Source organism: Chionomys nivalis, chromosome 16 (assembly GCF_950005125.1).
Source record: "Chionomys nivalis chromosome 16, mChiNiv1.1, whole genome shotgun sequence".
NCBI lineage: Eukaryota > Metazoa > Chordata > Mammalia > Rodentia > Cricetidae > Chionomys > Chionomys nivalis.
Window position 1 is genome coordinate 34,868,406 of NC_080101.1, and position 19,620 is coordinate 34,888,025.

At 44.2% G+C, this 19,620-nt stretch overlaps 1 protein-coding gene across 2 annotated transcripts in view; it reads right to left on the reverse strand.

The window, feature by feature from the left end:
- Bach2 (BTB domain and CNC homolog 2) overlaps positions 1–19,620 on the reverse strand; it is a 329,480-nt gene that overhangs the window by 16,884 nt on the left and 292,976 nt on the right. For both annotated transcript variants that reach the window (XM_057790694.1, XM_057790695.1), the window contains exon 5: positions 3,710–5,281. In XM_057790694.1, coding sequence (XP_057646677.1) covers positions 3,710–5,281 — 1,572 coding nt within the window. The remainder of the gene's footprint in view (positions 1–3,709; positions 5,282–19,620) is intronic.

The window sequence follows — 19,620 nt, forward strand, 5'->3', positions numbered from 1 at the left end:
ACAGGACAGGGGTGGACTGGTGGTCACCTGGGGTGGAGGGAAAGGAGCCCCGAGGAAGACCTGCTCCTGGAGCCTGGCCTGGAACTAGCTCTTGTAGACCAGGCTGACCTCGAACTTCCAAGAGATCCACCTGCCTCTGCCTCCCGAGTGCTGGGATTAAAGGCGTGCGCCACCACCGCCCAGCTGGAAATTGTATTTTATTTAAAAATTTATTATTTATGTGTATAGGTGTTTTGCCTACATGTATGTCTAGTCCGTGCACCATGAACATGCAGTACCTGCAGAGGCCAGAGCTACAGAAGAAGGCTGTGAGCCGCCATGTGGGTGGGCGCTGGGAATCGAACCTGGGCCCTCCAAAAGAGCAGTCAGTACTTGTAACTGCTGAGTCAACTCTCCAACCCAATAACTGAAGCTTTTTCAAAGCTAGGGAAGGGAGAAAAAGGATGGGAAAAGTCTGTTTTATGCCCTAGGAGAGTTATTTAACATGGTCATAGATTTTACAGAAAGCAAGGCATATTAATGTTTTTCTTCTGTTCCAACATTTTGGCTCAGAAGATGGAGAGACGCTGCAGGGCTATCTACGCAGGTGGCCGGTTGAGAGAGGAGTCCCAGGTTTTATTTCAGACTTGGTTGTGTCTTGTGGTTCACTTGGAAGGAAACACCCAAACCCTATGTAAAACCAATCTGGGCAGAATCCAAGATAGATACTATTGTATCTTATGGATCAGTTCAAGAAAACAAGTGAAAACTCATGGGAACTCTGTGTATTTGGGGGCAGAACTTTTCTACCTACGCCAAGTCACTCCTGAAGGAGTCACTAACTCCCAGGGGGCCCACCATGCCGAGGGCCTGGGTGGTTCTGGGAAATAACTTCCTCCACTGGGGAAAAACCTCAGCTTTGCTAGCCTCCTCCTGCCCATCACAAGCTACTGAGAGGGTTGGCGTGTGACTCAAGAAACGGCAGGGAGTTTTGGCAAATGTGTTCTTCACTGCTTATGAATGCTTAACAGGTTTGTTTTGAAAAGTAAAAATAAAAATTAAATGCAAGGGTATTTTAAGGGGAGACTCGTCCTGTGTGTGGCTACTTCATGGGTTGAATGATTCCTCCCTCTAACTATGTCATGGTTTTCAGTTCTAAGGTGGACAATGACGTAGCCCAACAGAGAAGAAAATGTGTTCTATGGATGGCATTGGCTATTTTGTTTTGTTTTTTGTTTGTTTTTTTCCCTCCGAGACAGAATTTCACTGTGTAATCCTGGCTATCCTGGAACTCACGTTGTAGACAAGGCTGGCCGGAACTCACATTGTAGACAAGGATAGCCTTGAACTCACAGAGATCCACCGGCTTCTGCTTCCAGAATGCTGGGATTAAAGACGTGCGCCACACCACCCAGCTGGCTTATCTTGGATATCTGAAGCTGATAGTTCCTAAGAAACATGACTTCCTGGGCTAAGTGTAGGGTCTTCAAAAGACAACAAAGGCTCGGAAACATTTGTCCTCACTCTGCCAGTTGTTGGGAAGATCAGCTGTGGATGGAGCTGACTCTGTGACTAGCTTTCTACATGAGGCACACTTATAACAGTTCCAGGGACAAAAAGCAAACGAACCTCACAAAAGCTGTCAGAGGAAAGAAGACAAGAGGACAGAACACAACCTACTCTTGGTTTTTGGAAGCCTCAGTCTTCTGTCAGGAACAGGGCTGCATGTCACGGGCATCGACGGTAACCCCATCCCAAACTCCAGGGGAGAAGATACGGACAGGAAGGCCACCCATTCACAGGGCCTTTATAATTTCTATTGTTTAAATTAAATCCTTTTCAGGGGTTTTCTGTCTTTCTCTATTTCTGCCAGACACTAACAGGAAAGCCGGGACCAGGCAGGCTAGCAAAGAAGAGGAAGTGAAGCCAGGGCGTGTCTGCAGCTAGTTCTAGGCAGCTTTGGAGTCCATCTTCAAAATATGCCAGAAGTTAGAGCTCCCGAATTGTGCTTTCTGCCCCGCGGTGCTGTGGATGCTGAATCAACCCCACATGGCTCCGAGGCCGCCTCACCTCGCCTCTTATGGCATTCCTGCTGCCTGGCAGAGCCGACCTTTGCTGAGTAAGAAAGGCCGAAAAGCAGGTGAGTACTGAGCGTACTGGCCTCACGGGCAGCTCCCTCCCTTCCTGTCCTTCCTCTCTCTTTCCTCCCTTCTCTCATTTTTTTTTTCAGGGACTGAATCCATGACCAGGCCAAGGCAGACAAGCACCCTGCCACGGGGCCACAGCCCCAACCCATATGTCTTCTTTCTGCGTCTTTTCAGACACGGGGAAAGACCTGTCACTGGGTTTGCTCACTTCTGCTCCTGAGACAGGTGTGAGCCACAGCGGCAGTCTCTGGGTGGTTCTCTGTCAATCAGCAAGGCAGTGCAGTAGATACCAGGTCACGACCTAGACATGCTTAGATCTGTCTAGGCAACATTCAAATTACTAGGGAACTAGGGACCTCTGGGACTCCCACTCTTCTTTCTCGTAGTTATGTGAGTCTTGCTTATGCTGTAGCCAGTACTGTCCCCACTCCGGCTCCCAGAGACAGTGACCCACAGATGAAGTCTTTATATACTTTTTATCGACAAAGCACAATGCTTTCAGGCTGGACAGAAACACTATCCACTAAATGAATGTCTTCTTATCACTGGTGGGAGCTTGGGAAGCGAGCCCTGACACAGCTGTGTGTGTTGACGAGGGTACTTCTGCAGGGATCCCGTGTCGAGGATGGATGATAAGTATTCTGTCATCAGCGCTGTGATAGAGACAGAGCCACCCTGTGTCTTGTTGACAAGAAATACTTACAAGGTGCAGAAAAAGCACCTGTTTGGCAGACTCTATTTGGCTCCAGTTCATCACTTTGAAGAAGCTTATTCATTGCCTTTCATAATGAAGGGGTGAAGAGCAAACATGAGGGCATCCTTCCAAAGTAGGTAGAAGATAGGGGAGTGAAGGCCGTGGAGGAGAAAGCGGGGAGACTGAAAGCACCCCCCCCAACACACTTACATGCGTTGCATTCAGTTTGCCTCTGCTCACTGAGCACTGGAATCCAGGTTAGACACAGAGGGCTTTCTAAGACTGAAGAGAGTAATTTGGAATCACCTTGTAGCATTCTGCTTCCAGGGAAGGAAGAGACAGTCTACTTCCTGCTACCAGACCATTGACTGTCACCTTTAAACTTACCATGTGTGCTGCTGGTCTTATGTCAGCTTGACATACAAATTAGTTATCTGGAAGGAGGGAATCTTAATTGAGAAAATGCCTTCATAAGATCTGGGTGTAAGGCATTTTCTTAATTAGTTACTGATGAGGGACGGCCCAGCCCATTGTGGGTAGGATCATCCCTGGGATGGTGGTCCTGGTTCTATAAGAAAGCAGGCAGAGAGAGCCTTGGGGAGGAGTGAGCCGGTAAGCAGCAACCCTCCATGGCCTCTGCATCAGCTCCTGCCTCCAGGATCCTGCCCTGTCCTGACGACCTTTGATGATGGACAGCAATATGGAAGTGTAAGCCAAATAAACCCTTTCCTCCCTAACTTGTGTTTTGGTCATGGTGTTTCATCACAGCAATGGTAACCCTAACTAAGACAACACATACGAACATTCTGAGAATGATGCTTGAGAGGAACAATTCAGGTCAAGGACTGAGACAGCAGGTCATACGTTTGAACTCAGGTGAATTCCCTACCTCCTGGCCCCTGTCCTGCACAGGACACGACTCACTGTCTGCTTCTGAGAATGATCCAGATTCGTCACTGGAATTGGTTCCGTAAGACTGCTCACATTTAATTTGGGGTCGGACTTGGTTGTACATCCCATCTCCCATCAGGCCCGGTTCCTGGTGTTCTGTGGCAAGGAATCTGGCTCCCTGGGAACAAGGTGAGGAGGAGAACTCACAGAGAGGGAGGCTGCAGGGGGAGCCCCCGCTCCCATCCTCTGCATAGGAATAGGAGGAGCAGGAGCTGGAGGTCCTGGTTCTGGTCTCTAGCGGAGGAGAGCGAGGACAGACTTTGATTGGCACCGGGCAGCTGGTGTTGGGCCGTATCCTGCCTGGCAAGTGGTCAGCCATCAGTCCGCTGTGGGAGTAGGCCTGTGAGCTGGGGAGGGACTGGCCAGTTCCTACCCATAGACTTTTTGGCACCGGCTCAGAGAGGTCTTTGTCCAAATTGCTCACCCCAGAATACGAATGCACTGGAGTGCTCACTTGGTCACATGTGCTCGAGGAGAAGATGACACTCCTCCGGTCCAGCTCTCCCTCCTGTTTGCAGAGAGCCTCCGGCCCAGGCCCCCTGAGTGGCGACCCCATCGTGAAGTTGGACACATCCTTCGGGCCCACGTGGGGCTGTCCATAATTCCCCGTGAAAGGGGTGTAGTCAGTTTTAAGGTCACCCTGAGAGATCCCCTTGTTAAAAGGGCACGCCGAACTCCTGACAAAGTGTTGCTGAGATGTACTGGGCAGGCCAGACGACTCCACACCTTTTGCTATACTGAACAGAGACCGTAGACAGGAAGGTGAGGACACATTCCTGGATCTGTCCAGGCAGGTGGCTCCTGTGGGGGTACTGGGGGTAGGGATAGGGCTGGGCTGTTTCCGGTCCATCTCAACATCCCCCCGTCTGTCTTTGATGTCAGTTTCATCTCCAGACAGGCAGAGTGTGACACTCTCCTCCTCGGTCTCTTCACTGGGTGGCTCACTCTTAATCTGTCCCCTGGAGAGCCCCGGTTTGAGGCTATTGCCTGGGCTGTCTTCATTGAACGTGTTTGCAAACCCTGAGGTACTGTGTGAGGACGCACTGTAGACATTCTTGGTACATGCAAGCTGGTACTTCTTGTATCTAGGGTACTGTGTCAACGCATCCTTTTCTAAGTTTTCCTTGGTGTCTGTGGGTACCTCAGACTCAGGTAGCAAGGCTTCCTTCTCGGCTACGGGAATGGCAGCGGCTTCAAAGCCGATGGGGTTGGTGGGGCAAGCCATCTTCGCTGTCTCTGAGTCCATCGTCTCTTCCTCCTCCTCCTCTTCTCCTGCAGAGTTCCCATGGTCCTCTTGGGGGCGCTGGCACGCGCTGTCCTTCCGGCACACAAACAGGCCATCCTCGCTGTTCAGGAGCTGTGTCTGCAGGAAGCTGAAGCAGGAGTCCTCCAGATTGTGCATGCGCAGGAACTCGGCACAGCGGATGACCTCGCGGATGTTCTCTCTGCTGAGTAACAGCTTGGCAGTGTAGGCAAACTGGAGCAGTGGCCCAAAGCCCCTGGCCGTGACCTGCAAAACAAACAGGGAAATTGCCAACGTTACCATCAGCACTGCTATTGTCCTGGATTTCTCAACCAAAGCAAGATAACCAGACAGTGCTAATGCCCTGAAATAAAAACCGCAAAGGAGCAGTTAATCTCGTCCTGGGTCAGCAATGCTTCCGCGTCCAATAATTAGTGCCTGTCTCGTGCCTGCCACCTCCGTACTTCACGGCACGAGCAGAACAGAATCACCAAGGTCAAGTGGCGAAGCGAGATGACAAAGGGCTCACTGTTTATACCGATGAAATGTCTTGGTGAAAACGCACAGAACAATGGGAAACCTATTCATTTCTGTCCCTGTCAGTCCTGTCGAGAGCCAGTGTACACAAGAGGGGGTGCTGTGACTCTTCTTGAAGCCAAGGAAAGCAATAACATCTTCTTGTCAACCACAAAAATGGCAGGGTGGCCCTGTCAAAAATGCACTCTATGGAGTTTTAAAAACAGTTTCTCCTTAAAACGTTAAAAGAAACATGGAAAATCTCTCCTCTCCACAGTTTCTACTTGGGATAGTTCTCCTCCTCCTGCTTCTTTTGCTTTTTTTTTCTTCTCAAGACAGGGTCTCACTATGTACATCTGGGTGTCCTGGAACTCACCATTGTAGACCAGAGAGTCCTCAAATTCACAGAGATCTGCCTGCCTCTAATCTCCCAAGTGCTGAGATTAAAGATGTTCACCACTATGCCCAGCCCTACTTGGGATTTTTCCTTCCTTCCTTCCTTCCTTCCTTCCTTCCTTCCTTCCTTCCTTTTCTTTTTGATTCATTTATTTATTATATATATAGTGTTCTGTCTGTATGTCTGCCTGAATGCCAGAAGAAGGCACCAGATCTCTGTGAGCTACCACGTGGCTGCCAGGAATTGAACTCAGGACCTCTGGAAGAATAGCCAGTGCTCTTAATCTCTGAGCCGTCTCTCCAGCTCCCCTACTTGGGATTTTCCATCATCATGTCATACCTGATCTTACAAAAAAAACCCAAAGATGATGACAATTGTCAAGAAGAAATTAACCCCTGGTTCAGAAAGAGTTAGGGTGTACAGATCTACACAACCTGGCTGTCATTTCAATGGTTGTAGCCTCCAAGTAGCAAAGGACATGTGCTATCCCTTCCCTAATTATTATTAGTAGTTTCACTATGAAGCTGTCTAAAATCTCCTGTGGCTATGCCTAATGCATTTGCTGCTTCTCCAGTGTATTTTACAGACACATGTATGTACAGGCACACACACAATGACTTAGACAATTAAAAATATGTTGCTTGTGGTTAACTGATGTTTTTAAAGATAGAAACATCTAAATGCAGGGGTTTGGGGTAGGCTTCCTTACCCTGCATAGAATATTTGGTATCCTGTAGATCCTTACTGACCCTGCCGCTGATCCAGGGGAAAGGCAGACAGAGCTACAGAGCACGTGAACACATTAAACAGAGAGGCCGCCATGGGTGCTTGGCTGAAGCTACAGTGGTCACAGGTTTCCAGGGGTGGGGAGGGGAAACGACGACACTGAGGGAGATGGAGTGGTAAGATTGGGGGACTTCTGTAATCTCTGACTTCTTGAAGCATGCAGAGTCCAAACTCATTAAAAAACCTGCCTCTACCGCAGAAGACTCAATGCATTCTGTCCTCTCAACTTCTGCAGCCAGAGAGAGGAAATGTCCTGGGCTCCAGGACCCAGTCTTCAGGGCACGCACTGACTGGGATTTTAAATGTTGATATTGTTGAAGTACTTACTAAAAATCCAAATAAAAATAATCGACCAGATAATAAGTTCAAAGGAATTCAGCCATCAGAAACACGCTGATTTGGAATAAGACATGTCTAGAGGAAATATTATATGTGTGAAGGAATTAAACAAAGGGCAAGAAAGGGAGAAATTAAAATTGTCACTATTTTCAGATGACATGATTTTTAAAAGTAGGTAACGCTGAAGATTCTACAAGTTATGATCATGAGCTAAAAAATACAAAAATCAACATAAAAAAGCCAGCAGCATTTCTACAGACTTCAACAGAAATCCCATATACAATAGCTACACAAAACACTTAGAAATAAATCTAACCAATGAGGTAAAAGATCTCTACAGTGAAAATTATAAAACACTGATGAAATTGGAGACAGACAGACAGAATGGTATTGTGTATGAGTAGCCTCGAAGAGTTAACACTGTTAAAACATTCATATTATCCAAGCAAACCTACGATCCAATGCAACCTTTCTCTTCTGGCAGTGTACACAGCATCTTCTACCACTGTGAAAGCTAGCCAGAAGTGGCCAAACTTCCATGAAAGTGGTGTCATTAGCAGTACAGTCCTACCATTAATGTTTGGGGGATCTATGGGACCTCATTGGCCCAAAACTCGAAAATAGTAACCCATTCCAGCATGTGGTATCTAGTTGAGAGCTTTGTTCTCCTGTTATAGGGTGTTCTGGTTGGTTCTTTGCTAACCTGACGTAAGTTGGAATATCAGTTAAAGAAATGCCGCTATCAGTTTAGCCTGCAAGCAGGTCTGTGAAGAATTTTCTTGACTGCTGTGGATGGTACCACCCCTGGGGAGGTGGCCCCTAGTGGTATAAGAAAGCAAGATGAACAAGCATTTCTCCATGGTCTCTACTTTAGTTCCTGTCCTATCCCTGCATAACAGACTGTAAGTTTTAAGGTGAAATAAACAGTTTTTGCTCAAAAGTTCCTTTTGGTCAGGCTTTTTTTATTTTTTATTTTTTTTCTTAAATCACAGCAATAGAAACCTAACTATAACATAAGGTAACTCCATTAAAACCTTTTTTTTTTTCCTCTGTAGTTTGGAACCTGTCCTGTAACTAGCTCTTGTAGACCAGGCTAGCCTCAAACTCACAGAGATCTACCTGCCTCTGCTTCCTGAGTACTGGGATTAAAGGCGTGCGCCACCACCGCCCAACTCCATTTAAAGTTTTAATAGATGCATATTGATATATTTTATGGAGTTCCTATAGTAGTAGATGGCTTTTTCAAATCTGGCTCTGCCTCTTAATTATTATTTGTTTTTCTTTTACAATGTGCTGTGAGTTGCTGTCCTCCATGCCAAGCACCTGCCATCTTGGAGTATTCAGCTTTGTTCCTTTGTGAAAGTTCATCTCAGCCGAGCTGTTGGTGGTTTATACCCTAGCATAGCAAGGAGATACTTGCCTGAATGAGTATCCTCAACTCTCAACTACTAACTCCCACTGGCAACGCTGCATGCGACTTGGGGGAGGGGCTAGAGTATATACAGCCTATTAGTTAGGAGAGACTAGATGGGCCTATGGGAGGCCTGTCATTGCTACTGGGTAAGGCTTTTCAGGTACAGCTAGGTAGGGAAGGAGAGCACATAACCATGTAAGTAATCTCTTATATACTCTGTAAGGATGCCATAAACACAGGGGCTCTCTGGAGTGAACTTTGGGGGAAATCATGTTTCAAGTTGGTCATTAAGACTTTGGGAGGAAGAGTAGACAATGCTTTGTAGCAACAGTATGGGGCCACAAAAGACCCAGAAAAACCAAAGAAATCTACAAGAAAAATAATAAGGCGAGAAGCATTGTACTACTCCTTTTCAAAGACAACATGACCCAGGAGGCACTGTAATGGCATTCCATAGGACCAGACCAGGGGAATGAAACAGAGAGCCCAGCCGGGCGGTGGTGGCGCACGCCTTTAATCCTTTAATCCCAGCACTCGGGAGGCAGAGGCAGGCGGATCCCTGTGAGTTCAAGGCCAGCCTGGTCTACAAGAGCTAGTTCTGGGACAGGCACCAAAGCTACTGTCTCGAAAATCAAAAAAAAAAAAAAAAAAAAAAGAAGAAGCTGGGCGGTGGTGGCGCACGCCTTTAATCCCAGCACTTGGGAGGCAGAGGCAGGCGGATCTCTGTGAGTTCGAGACCAGCCTGGTCTACAAGAGCTAGTTCCAGGACAGGCTCCAAAACCACAGAGAAACCCTGTCTCGAAAAACCAAAAAAAAAAAAGAAAGAAAGAGAGAGCCCAGAAACAAACTCATGCATTTACAGACAGCTGTTCTGACAAAGGTGCTAAGAACACACAATAGAGAAAGAACAATCACTTCTGTTAATGCCGCTGCAAAAACTGTACAACTATACAGAATGAAAACAGACCCTTGTCTCTCACCAGACACAAACATCCGCTCAAAATATACGAAAGGCTTAAATGTAGGCTCTCAAACTGCAAAACTTCTAGAAGAAAGCATGGAAGTAGGCATAAAATTCTATTATATTGGTCTGGACTATGATAGTTTTGGATATGACCTAGCATATACTGCCTCATTTTTGGGTGTGAATAAATAAAAGCAAAAATAGAAAATGGGATTATAACAGAATTTAAAAAGTCTATACATAGCAAAGGAAATAACAGAGTGCAAAGAGAACCAACAAAATAAGAGAAGATATTTGCAAACTCTACATTTACTACAGGACAAATGTAAAAAGAAAAAAAAAAGTATGAGGCCAGCTATGGTGGTCAACCATTTAACCTCAGTGCTCAAGAGGCAGAAGCAGGCAGATCTTTGTGAGTTTGGGGTCAGCCTGGTCTACATAAGGAGTTCCATATTAGCCAGGGCTACATAGTGAGACCCTGTCTCAAAAAAACTCATAAGAAACTCAATAGGAAGAAAAATTTCTATTAAAAAGGGGGCAAAACCTGAAACAGACTCTTTAAAAAAAAAGACATACAAATAGCCTATGGATTTATGAGCATCACTCATAATCAGGGAACTGTGATTCGAATCCACACCAGGGACTGGCGGTTATCAGAAGGGTAAAACTTAGTATGTGTTAGTGAGGCTGTGGAGAAGAGGAGCCATGGAAAGTTCCTTAAAAAATGAAAAATAGAACTTCATTGCCAGGATACAAATATACTGTCTAAAGACTTGTGTAGAAGAGATACAAAGAATGACAAGTTAATTACCGAGCAATAGCATCAGCAAGTGAACCAAGGAAGTGCCATACAAGAATATGTAAACAACCGTCAGCTGAAAACCCAGACAAATACATGACAAGAGACTGGTGGTCTGCAGGTCCCTTGAACACACTCAGCGGGATCCCAGGACACAGTTACGTCCCTGTTTGTTTACGCTGTGGGTCAAGGCTGTATTCATACAATACAATGTGCACATTTACAATGGCCACTGTAGAGGAACCCCAGGTAATAGTAATAGGTCCAAATATCACTCGGGAGGCCGAGGCAGGCGGATCTCTGTGAGTTCGAGACCAGCCTGGTCTACGGAGCTAGTTCCAGGACAGGCTCCAAAGCCACAGAGAAACCCTGTCTCGAAAAAAACCAAAAAAAAAAAAAAAAAAACAAATATACACAAAGCAAGTGCTCATTGCACCTTCTGAACAGGGCTAAAGCCAGCAAAGGTTGTCAACATACTAGATTAGCCTTCGTGTCTCCAAAGATGCTTCCACAACCTGCCTATTTTGAGGGACCACTTAAATCCACCCATTGTATCAGATGGCCAATGTCCAAGTAGCGATGGGAAGCTGTACATTCATAAGGCCGTGATCACATCTGCATTGCTATTTACTCTTTGTTCTTAAGGAGTAAGTCTCTGATAATGGGAAAAAGTAAGAAGAGAGGGAGGCAGAGCACCCTTTCCAACACCAATGACCCATAAAATTGCATTTAAAAATCCAAGGATCATAAAGTAGAATGAAGTGGTTAGAAATAGAAAACCAGTTCCGTTCCACTGCTGTTAGTGAACACCGCCTCCTTGCTGTGATGAACATGGATATATCTAGGTTAAAGGCCGCCCCCCTCGCCATTCAGAAACGTCCCAAAGGCATGGTAAACAGACAGTGAGTAAATACAAAGGAAGAACTTGGAATAACAGCCTTTGATTGGCATATCCTGGATGGATGACTTTGAAGAACATTTTTCATCATGCATAGCTATATTGCTCTCTGGCCTGGAATTCACAGACATGCTGTACAGATGATACTAGACCTCACATCCAGAGCAGACAGAACATTCCATGTGGGAATGAGACCAGGAAGGGTGCAGGGACTAATATTTTCCTGCTTTGTGTGTCCTCCTGGCTACTGATCTTAGTCAATGATTGGGACACATGAGGCAGTGACATCAACCTGTAGGTGTTAGTTCTGAAAGTAGTAAGACCAGGCCACCAAACCCACATGGACATGAGTCAACACATTGACAATGGCCTATCAGAAATTTGACCCTTAACCTTTAATTCCTTTGGGTTCTGACTCACTGTTTCCATGTAGTTAATGCGAGGAAGACGGGCTAATAAACACCCAGCTAGTAGAACACACCGTAGGTGCAATTTGAGGGATGGGGAGCTCATTACCCAAGGAACCTATCTTGCTACCGAGAAGAGCTTATGATAAGAAACACAGTTGACCTTTAAACATCTATCTATCTATCTATCTATCTATCTATCTATCTATCTATCTATCTATCTATCTATATGAGAGTCCCATGACTTTTGTGGGGATAACCAATTGGGTTTGATGTGAGCGCCACAGGAGATAATTTTTCATGTCTGGTACTGTAAGCCTGGTCAAAAGCTCGTTGCTGGGGAGGTGATAAGGGAGGTGTGTGTGCAACCTACTACTGTTGTTTTATTAAGAGGACAGATTATCAAACTGCCTTCTAAATATTTATGTCTAGACCCATATATTTGTGCCGCTCTCATCTCTGGTCAGGGAAGCATCTTTCAGTCATGAGCTGCAGTCACTGTAAAGATTCGTAACTGGTCATTGTGTGGAGACCAAGTATTTAAGTACTCATCCCTCAATGAGATATTTCATCAACCCAAGGCTCAGTGACCATCACGGAGGAGGGGCAGACAAACGATGGGGAGGAGTCTGGTAAAACATTGTCTTCTCGTCATGACATGGCCACTGCACTCATGAGTGCACAGCATCTGGGGTTACACAAGACCTACAGGAGATTAAGTTGGGTAGTAATTTTTGTGTGGATGGGAGAAGGGTCATGAGGTCTCTCCCTCAACTTAGGAGTCACTGGCAACTGACTGCTGCTGGGGAAAGCGGAGTAACTGTTTTTGGAGGTGCAGCCATTAGTGTGTTGCTCCAGTGGAGGGCTCCGTATCTCTGGATGGGTAGCATTGATGAGACAGACTCAGTGGCTTAGTAAAAACAAATACAGAAAAGGACATGAAGTTAGGAGAGGTGGAGGGGTAGTTGGAGGGGAAAATAGGAGTGGATATCAGCAAAATATACTGAATAAAGTGTTAAATTATCAAATAAAATATTGTATATTTAAAATAAGGGCTGGAGGGTTGGAGAGATGGCTTAGCGCTTAAGAGCATTCCTCTTTTAGAGGACCTAAGTTTGGCTCCACATTTGTTGCAGAATATTACTTTAACTGTGTAAAGGTGTGTTACATTTGTTTATGTTGCAGAATATTACTTTAACTGTGTAAAGGTGTGTTACATTTATTTATGTTGCGGAATATTTAACTGTGTAAAGATGTGTTACATTTGTTTACATTGTGGAATATTTAACTGTGTAAAGGTGTGTTACATTTGTTTATGTTGTGGATTATTACTTTAACTGTGTAAAGGTGTGTTACATTTGCTTATGTTGTGGATTATTACTTTAACTGTGTAAAGGTGTGTTACATTTGTTTACGTTGTGGAATATTTAACTGTGTAAAGGTGTGTTACATTTGTTTACGTTGTGGAATATTTAACTGTGTAAAGGTGTGTTACATTTGCTTATGTTGTGGATTATTACTTTAACTGTGTAAAGGTGTGTTACATTTGTTTACGTTGTGGAATATTTAACTGTGTAAAGGTGTGTTACATTTGTTTACGTTGTGGATTATTACTTTAACTGTGTAAAGGTGTGTTACATTTGTTTACGTTGTGGAATATTTAACTGTGTAAAGGTGTGTTACATTTGTTTATGTTGTGGAATATTTAACTGTGTAAAGGTGTGTTACATTTGTTTACGTTGTGGAATATTTAACTGTGTAAAGGTGTGTTACATTTGTTTATCTTGTGTATTATTACTTTAACTGTGTAAAGGTGTGTTACATTTGTTTACGTTGTAGAATATTTAACTGTGTAGAGGTGTGTTACATTTGTTTATGTTGTGGAATATTTAACTGTGTAGAGGTGTGTTACATTGGTTTACGTTGTGGAATATTTAACTGTGTAAAGGTGTGTTACATTTGTTTCTGCTGCATTTATTTATGATGCAAGGATGTGTGTTTAACTATGTAAAGATGTATTGCATTTGTTTCACCTTGCTTGCCTAAGGCACCTGACTGATCTATTAAAAAGCTGAACAGCTAATAGCTAGACAGAGAAAGGATAGGTGGGGCTCGCGGGCAGGGAGAATAAATAGGAGGAAAAATGTAGGCTAGGGAGAGGAACAAGAGAGGGGAGAATGAGGGAGATGTCTGGGGGCCAGAATCCAGGCAGTTGCTAGCCAGTCAGACATGAGAAGCAGTGAAAGTAAGATATGCAGAAGGAAAGAAAAATAAAAAGTCCCAAGGCAAAAGGTAGATAAAGAGAAACAGGTTAATTTAAATTAAAAGAGCTAGTTAGAAACGAGCCAAAGCTAGGCCGAGCATTCAAAACTAGTAAGTCTCTGTGAGCTGGTTGGTGGTATAAAAGAAGTGCCTGTAAACACGTTAGGCAGCTCAAATCTGCTTAAAACTCTAGTTTGTTTTTTGAGACAGGGTTTCTCTGTGGATCTCTGACTGTCATGGAACTCACTCTGGCTGGGTGGTGGCGGTGCATGCCTTTAATTCCAGCACTTGGGAGGCTGAAGTGGGCGGATCTCTGTGAGTTCGAGGCCAGCCTGGTTCGAGGGCAGCTATGGCTGTCACTTCCAAAAAAAAAAAAGAAAAAAAAAAAAACACCTCACTCACTCTGTAAACCAAACTGGGCTCAAACTCACAGAGATCCACCTGCCTCTGCTTCCTGAGTGCTGGGATTAAAGGTGTGCGCCACCACTGCCCAGGGAAAACTTGTTCTAAGAGATCTGACATCCTCTTCTGGCCTCCACAGGCAGCACACAAGTGAAACACACACACACACACACACACACACACACACACACACACACACACACACCCCTTAAAAGTTTTTTTAAATGGGAGTTGAGATTTTTTTTATGGAACTAGGAACATCCTTCTTCACTTAAGGAACATAATTGAGGCTCCCTCATTGGGTTCGGAACATAAACATGGCTGCGGCAGGGAGCTCATTTGAAGCCTCATCAGATGAAGTCAGAGGTGTGGGGATGGCCCTCCAGGAAGGATGTGTACCCCTCAATGTTTCTTAAGTAGAGCCTTGCAAAGCATGGAAACCTGCATGTTCAGGGGCATCATGGGAACTTTGCCACTGCAGGAACTGGGAAGATGGCGTTAACAGTTACACTTCTGGGCTTCTTGAACACACGCTGCCAACCACTCCGGTAGATGTATTTTCCTAGCAAAGCACTTGTCAAATGAAGTAACCCTGGAGACTGCTCAGTTTCCATCTCCACAGCACGATGGTCTATTCTGCAGGACAGAGACTGTCTTATCTTGGAGATGAGGAGGCAACTATCTTCGTGGTGTGAGCGTTTATCACTAATGTCCGACTTGGCGTTTGGTCCCACACACTTGCTTCACTTATTTTTAGTTTACTCAACTAAGACCACATCAGACAAATGAAAATGTATAAACAAAGTATATATCTTTAAAAAATAGCTAGAAATTCACGGCAAATGAAATGTAGTCATAATTATTTTCCAGTTGTTTAAAAAACAGACTAAACCCCTCTTTTAAGATTATTCATTCAGGGATGTGGTACAGTTTAGTGAAAGAGTATTTGCTTACTATATATAAGTACCCCTGGCCACAAAAAAGATAATGCATTAATATTAATTTTTTTACAAATGAAGTTATCTATATTAAAAAGAGCAAAGTAATGGGTTTAGTTATATTACTTTCATACATTGTCTTTCTTTTTTAAATTTTACTTTATTTTACACATATGGGTGTTTTGCCTGCCAATAAGTCTGTGCTCCACACACATGCAACACCTGTAGAGACCAGAAGACAGCATCTGATCCACCGCAGGGGTTACAGATGGTCCGGAGCCCATGGGTGCTGGGACTCAGAGCATGATCTTCCGGAAGAGCAGTCAGTGTTCTAAACTACTGAGTCATCTCTCCAGCCCCCTTTGTCTTTCTTGATCTTCTTTTCCTCTCCCCTTCCCCCTGCCTCTCCCACTTGTGCCCTTCTTTTCTGTATGTCACGTGTGTTCTAGTACCGTCTTGTTATCCTCCCCGACTTTCTTAAGAACTCTTCTCCCCCTCATGATCCCCTTTACAGTTTCATGATCTTAGCTACTCTTCACATAGGTACCCACACATAAAAAAATTAAAATCAAGGATTAAAATATGAGATGCTAGCTTATGGTATTTGCATTTCTGAATCTGGGTTACCACACTTTAACAATTTTCCTGAAAATGTTTTTTTAATGACTGTATAGCATTCCATTGTGTACATATACCACATCTTTATCCGTTCCTCTGCTGATGGACATCTAGGTTGGTTCCATTTCATTGCTTTTGTGACTGGTGCAGCAACACACACACACACACACACACACACACACACACACACCACGTTAGGACATAAAATGACAGGGCTCAGTGTCTTTCAGGAATATGCCCATAGTGGTCTAGCTGGGTCTCATGGCAGGTCTAGTTTTTCAGGTTTTGCTTTGTTTTTTGAGACAGGGTTTCTCTGAATAGCCGTGGTTGTCCTGGAACTCTCTATGTAGACTAAATTGGCCTTGAACTCAGAGATCCACCTGCCTCTGCCTCCCTACCACTGGGATTAAAGGTGTGCGTCACCACTACCCAGCCTTTTCAGGTTTTGAAGAAGTGTTGATATTGATCTCCATGATGACTGTACCAGATTTCACTTCTACAGCCTCACCAACATTTGCTGTTATTTGTCACTTCTAACCTTAATTTTCTCTGGTTAATTCATGTCACATTTTCCCCTCTAACACATCATGCTGTATAAGCACAAAACACTCAGGTTGTATGTGTTAGACTAATTAACCTTGTTACTAGGAGGAATGTATTAAGGCGACCAACCTCATAAAATTGCTGATCATTCTAGTATGATTTAGACAAAATGTCGTGGCTTGAAAGAAATGGCTCTCACAGGCTCATGTATTTGAATGCTTGGTCCCTAATTGCAGAACTGTTTTGGGAATGATTAGGAGGTGTGGCCTTGTTGGAGGAGGTGTGTCACTGGGATTGGGCTTTAGGTTTCAAGAGCCCACTTCAGGCTTTTCTCTCTGCCTCCCCCTCCCCTTTCTGCTTCTAACTCATGGGTCAGGATGTGAGCTCTCATAATCTGCTATAGCACCATGCATGCTTGCCTGTCTGCTGCCATGCTCCTGGCCACGATGGTCATGGACTTGCCCTCTGAAACTGTAAGCAAAGTCTTAAAATGCTCTCTTTTTAAAGTTGCTTTATTCATGGTGACTCTTCAGAGAAACACAAGAATAACTAAGACAGAAGTTGGATTCTACCAATAGGAGCACCAGCGGGAGAACAGAGCATCCTGTTTTCAATTTTAACTGTTTTCAATTTTCCTGACTTAATCATCCGTTTCTTTTAGGCAAGAAAGACCAAGGCCAGCAGGGACCTACTAAAGTCATGTCACTACTAAAGTCACATGACTTAACTGAGTTTTCTGCCTGCAGAGTTCAACTTCCAAGCTCTCTTCCTACTTCTTTATCTCTGAAATGAGGCAGAATAGAAATCCCGTGTAATGTGAAAACATGCTATTGCAAATCCCCTTGTATTTGCACAGGATTCAGTTGCAGTCAAGTCTATTTAAAGATGTCTGGCCAGCTGGACGTGCTACCTCACTGGGATGAACGTGGGTGAATTTTCATACTTTGGTGTTATTGCATGATTCAGATTCTGGGCCTATCTCTAGACTGGAGATAACTTCTCTATTTCTCCATTGCTCAACGAAACTCTTAAAAATTCCTTTATAGAATTATTCTTTGACAATTTCATGGAAGTATATGTTTTGATGAAATCGACCCTAATCACCCTTTCTTGTCCTCCTCTCAATTCAGTTCTACTGCAGCCCTTCCTCTTCCCAACAAGACCCTTTCTCACTTTCTCTTTGTGACCCACTGAGTTTAACAGGCTTGCTTGGATGCCTGGGTGGGTAGGTGGATGGTGGGTTATCTACTGGGGCATAGGTACAATGCCCTCTTCTTACCTGGGGATAGACTTCTTATAGATGAGAAACCAGCAGGTTCAGCTCAACATCAGACTTTAGAATCTGGACAATGTTTGCCATGATTAACTCAATAGAATCTAGAATTACCAAAGAAACAGGCTTCTGGGCATGTATGTGGAGGATTATATTAGGTTGAGTTGAGTTGGAATGACCCACCATAAACGTGGAAAATATCACTGCATAAGTTGGGTGCTCAGGAATGTATAAAAAGGGAAAGGGAACTAGGTCTAAGCATTCACCTCTCTGTGCTTCTTTCCTGAAGAGGCCATGTGATCAGCTACACCCTCAGGCTCTGCCTACCATGATTTTCCTGCCACAATGGATGGGACCCTTGACCTGTGAGTCAAACCAAGTCCTGCTTCCCTTGGGCTAATTCTGTCAGGGTATTTTATCACCACAGCAGTAAGACAATGCCAAAGAATAGAGGGCTTTTTTGGTAGGGTACCAGTGCCGTGCCCAGGTGAGAAGGACAGTCTGGGAAAGCTGGTGTCTAGAGGCAGCACAAGAGTGAGCTCTGTCAGTGTTGGTTGGCTTGGAGCCATCACCAGGCTATGGAACGCCCCCCCCCCCACTTTTTTTTTGTATTCCTTTGGTTCTTGCAGGGCTAGGAAGAACTGAGAGGGCCACAAGCACAAAATGGCACCCTTCCTGACAACTGCCAACCTCCTGGGCCGGGGAGCCTTCATTTCGACCGGGTCATTCTACTCCTTAGCTTGGCACTTGCATATGAGGTACCCGTGATTTTCTCTTTCAGGTCAAGACAGTTATGTTTCTCCAGTAAATGACAGGCAGAAGTCATATCAGATATAAATATACTCATATTTACCCAAATAGCACACAATGAAAATATCAGCTCTCCCTTCTGAAAGATTATGCAAGGGAGTTCATGGAACAATTTTTAGAATGCGATTTCAATATAAGTACAGATCTTAAAATAAACATAAAATAGTAGCAGTGTAAAACGAAAGCGAGAAGCATCCCACTCACTAGAAATGAAGGAGTAAAACGTGCACTAGGGTTTATAGTTTCATCTGAAAATCCACCCCCAAAGGTCTATTTTTTTTTAAAAGCAAAGATATTTAAAAAAAAAAAATCATCTAATTTCCATGCTAAATGACCTTCTCTCCAGTCAGAAGCACAGTGATTTTCCTAGGCCAGAACTCTCTTGACGCAAGGCCTGGTTTTGCCCTATCATCCCCTCTAATCATTTCAAACTGTCAGCCACTTGATTGTCGCCCAGAAAATACTAAACCTGTTGAGAGGCCCCAGTGATGAGAGGCAGAGGCCCTCATTAGAGTCCTTCACCTTAGGCCGGAAACTCTACCTCTGAGATTTAACCAGTTCTGCGTCCTCTGCTTCCCTCCTGCAGCTATGGATTGCCTTCTTATGAGGAACCTTGCCCTGAATCAGGGCTGCGGTCACTGCTGTAGTCTACACGGTCTCCTCTCCCACTCTCGATTAGATTTCTGAGGCACATGGATAAAGATTTATTCCTCACAGTTAACGTCTCTCAATCCTATGCTTTCCAGCACGCGCTGCTCAGCCATGCACACACACCTTACTGTATATGATATACTTTTCCAGGCACTCAGAAATGTTCCTTTTGGAGAAATAGTTCTTTGGTCTTTTGAAGACCAGCCCTAAAAAAACAAAAACAAAAACAAAACAAAAACCCAAACAATAATAATAAAAACAACAAAAACCACAAAAAAACACTACAAAAATTTCTGATGTCTGCTTTTCAAATGATATTTTGAGCTCATAATTCCTCAAAATTCTGTCCAAACCATGATAGGTTGCAATACAATCATGTCTAGTTACTTTCTGTAGTTTGGGGTTTAATTAATCTAGATTGCGAGGACAGGTGCTTTCTTGTTGTGCATGGACCCAGGCTTTCTAGTGTTTGGCCTTACCTTACGTTTTGGTCTGATAGTTACATTACTTAATAGACACGAGGAGTTAATTCTGAGCTCTTCGCTATCCTCAGCACCACAGTCTTAATGAAACAAAATTCCTTGCATAA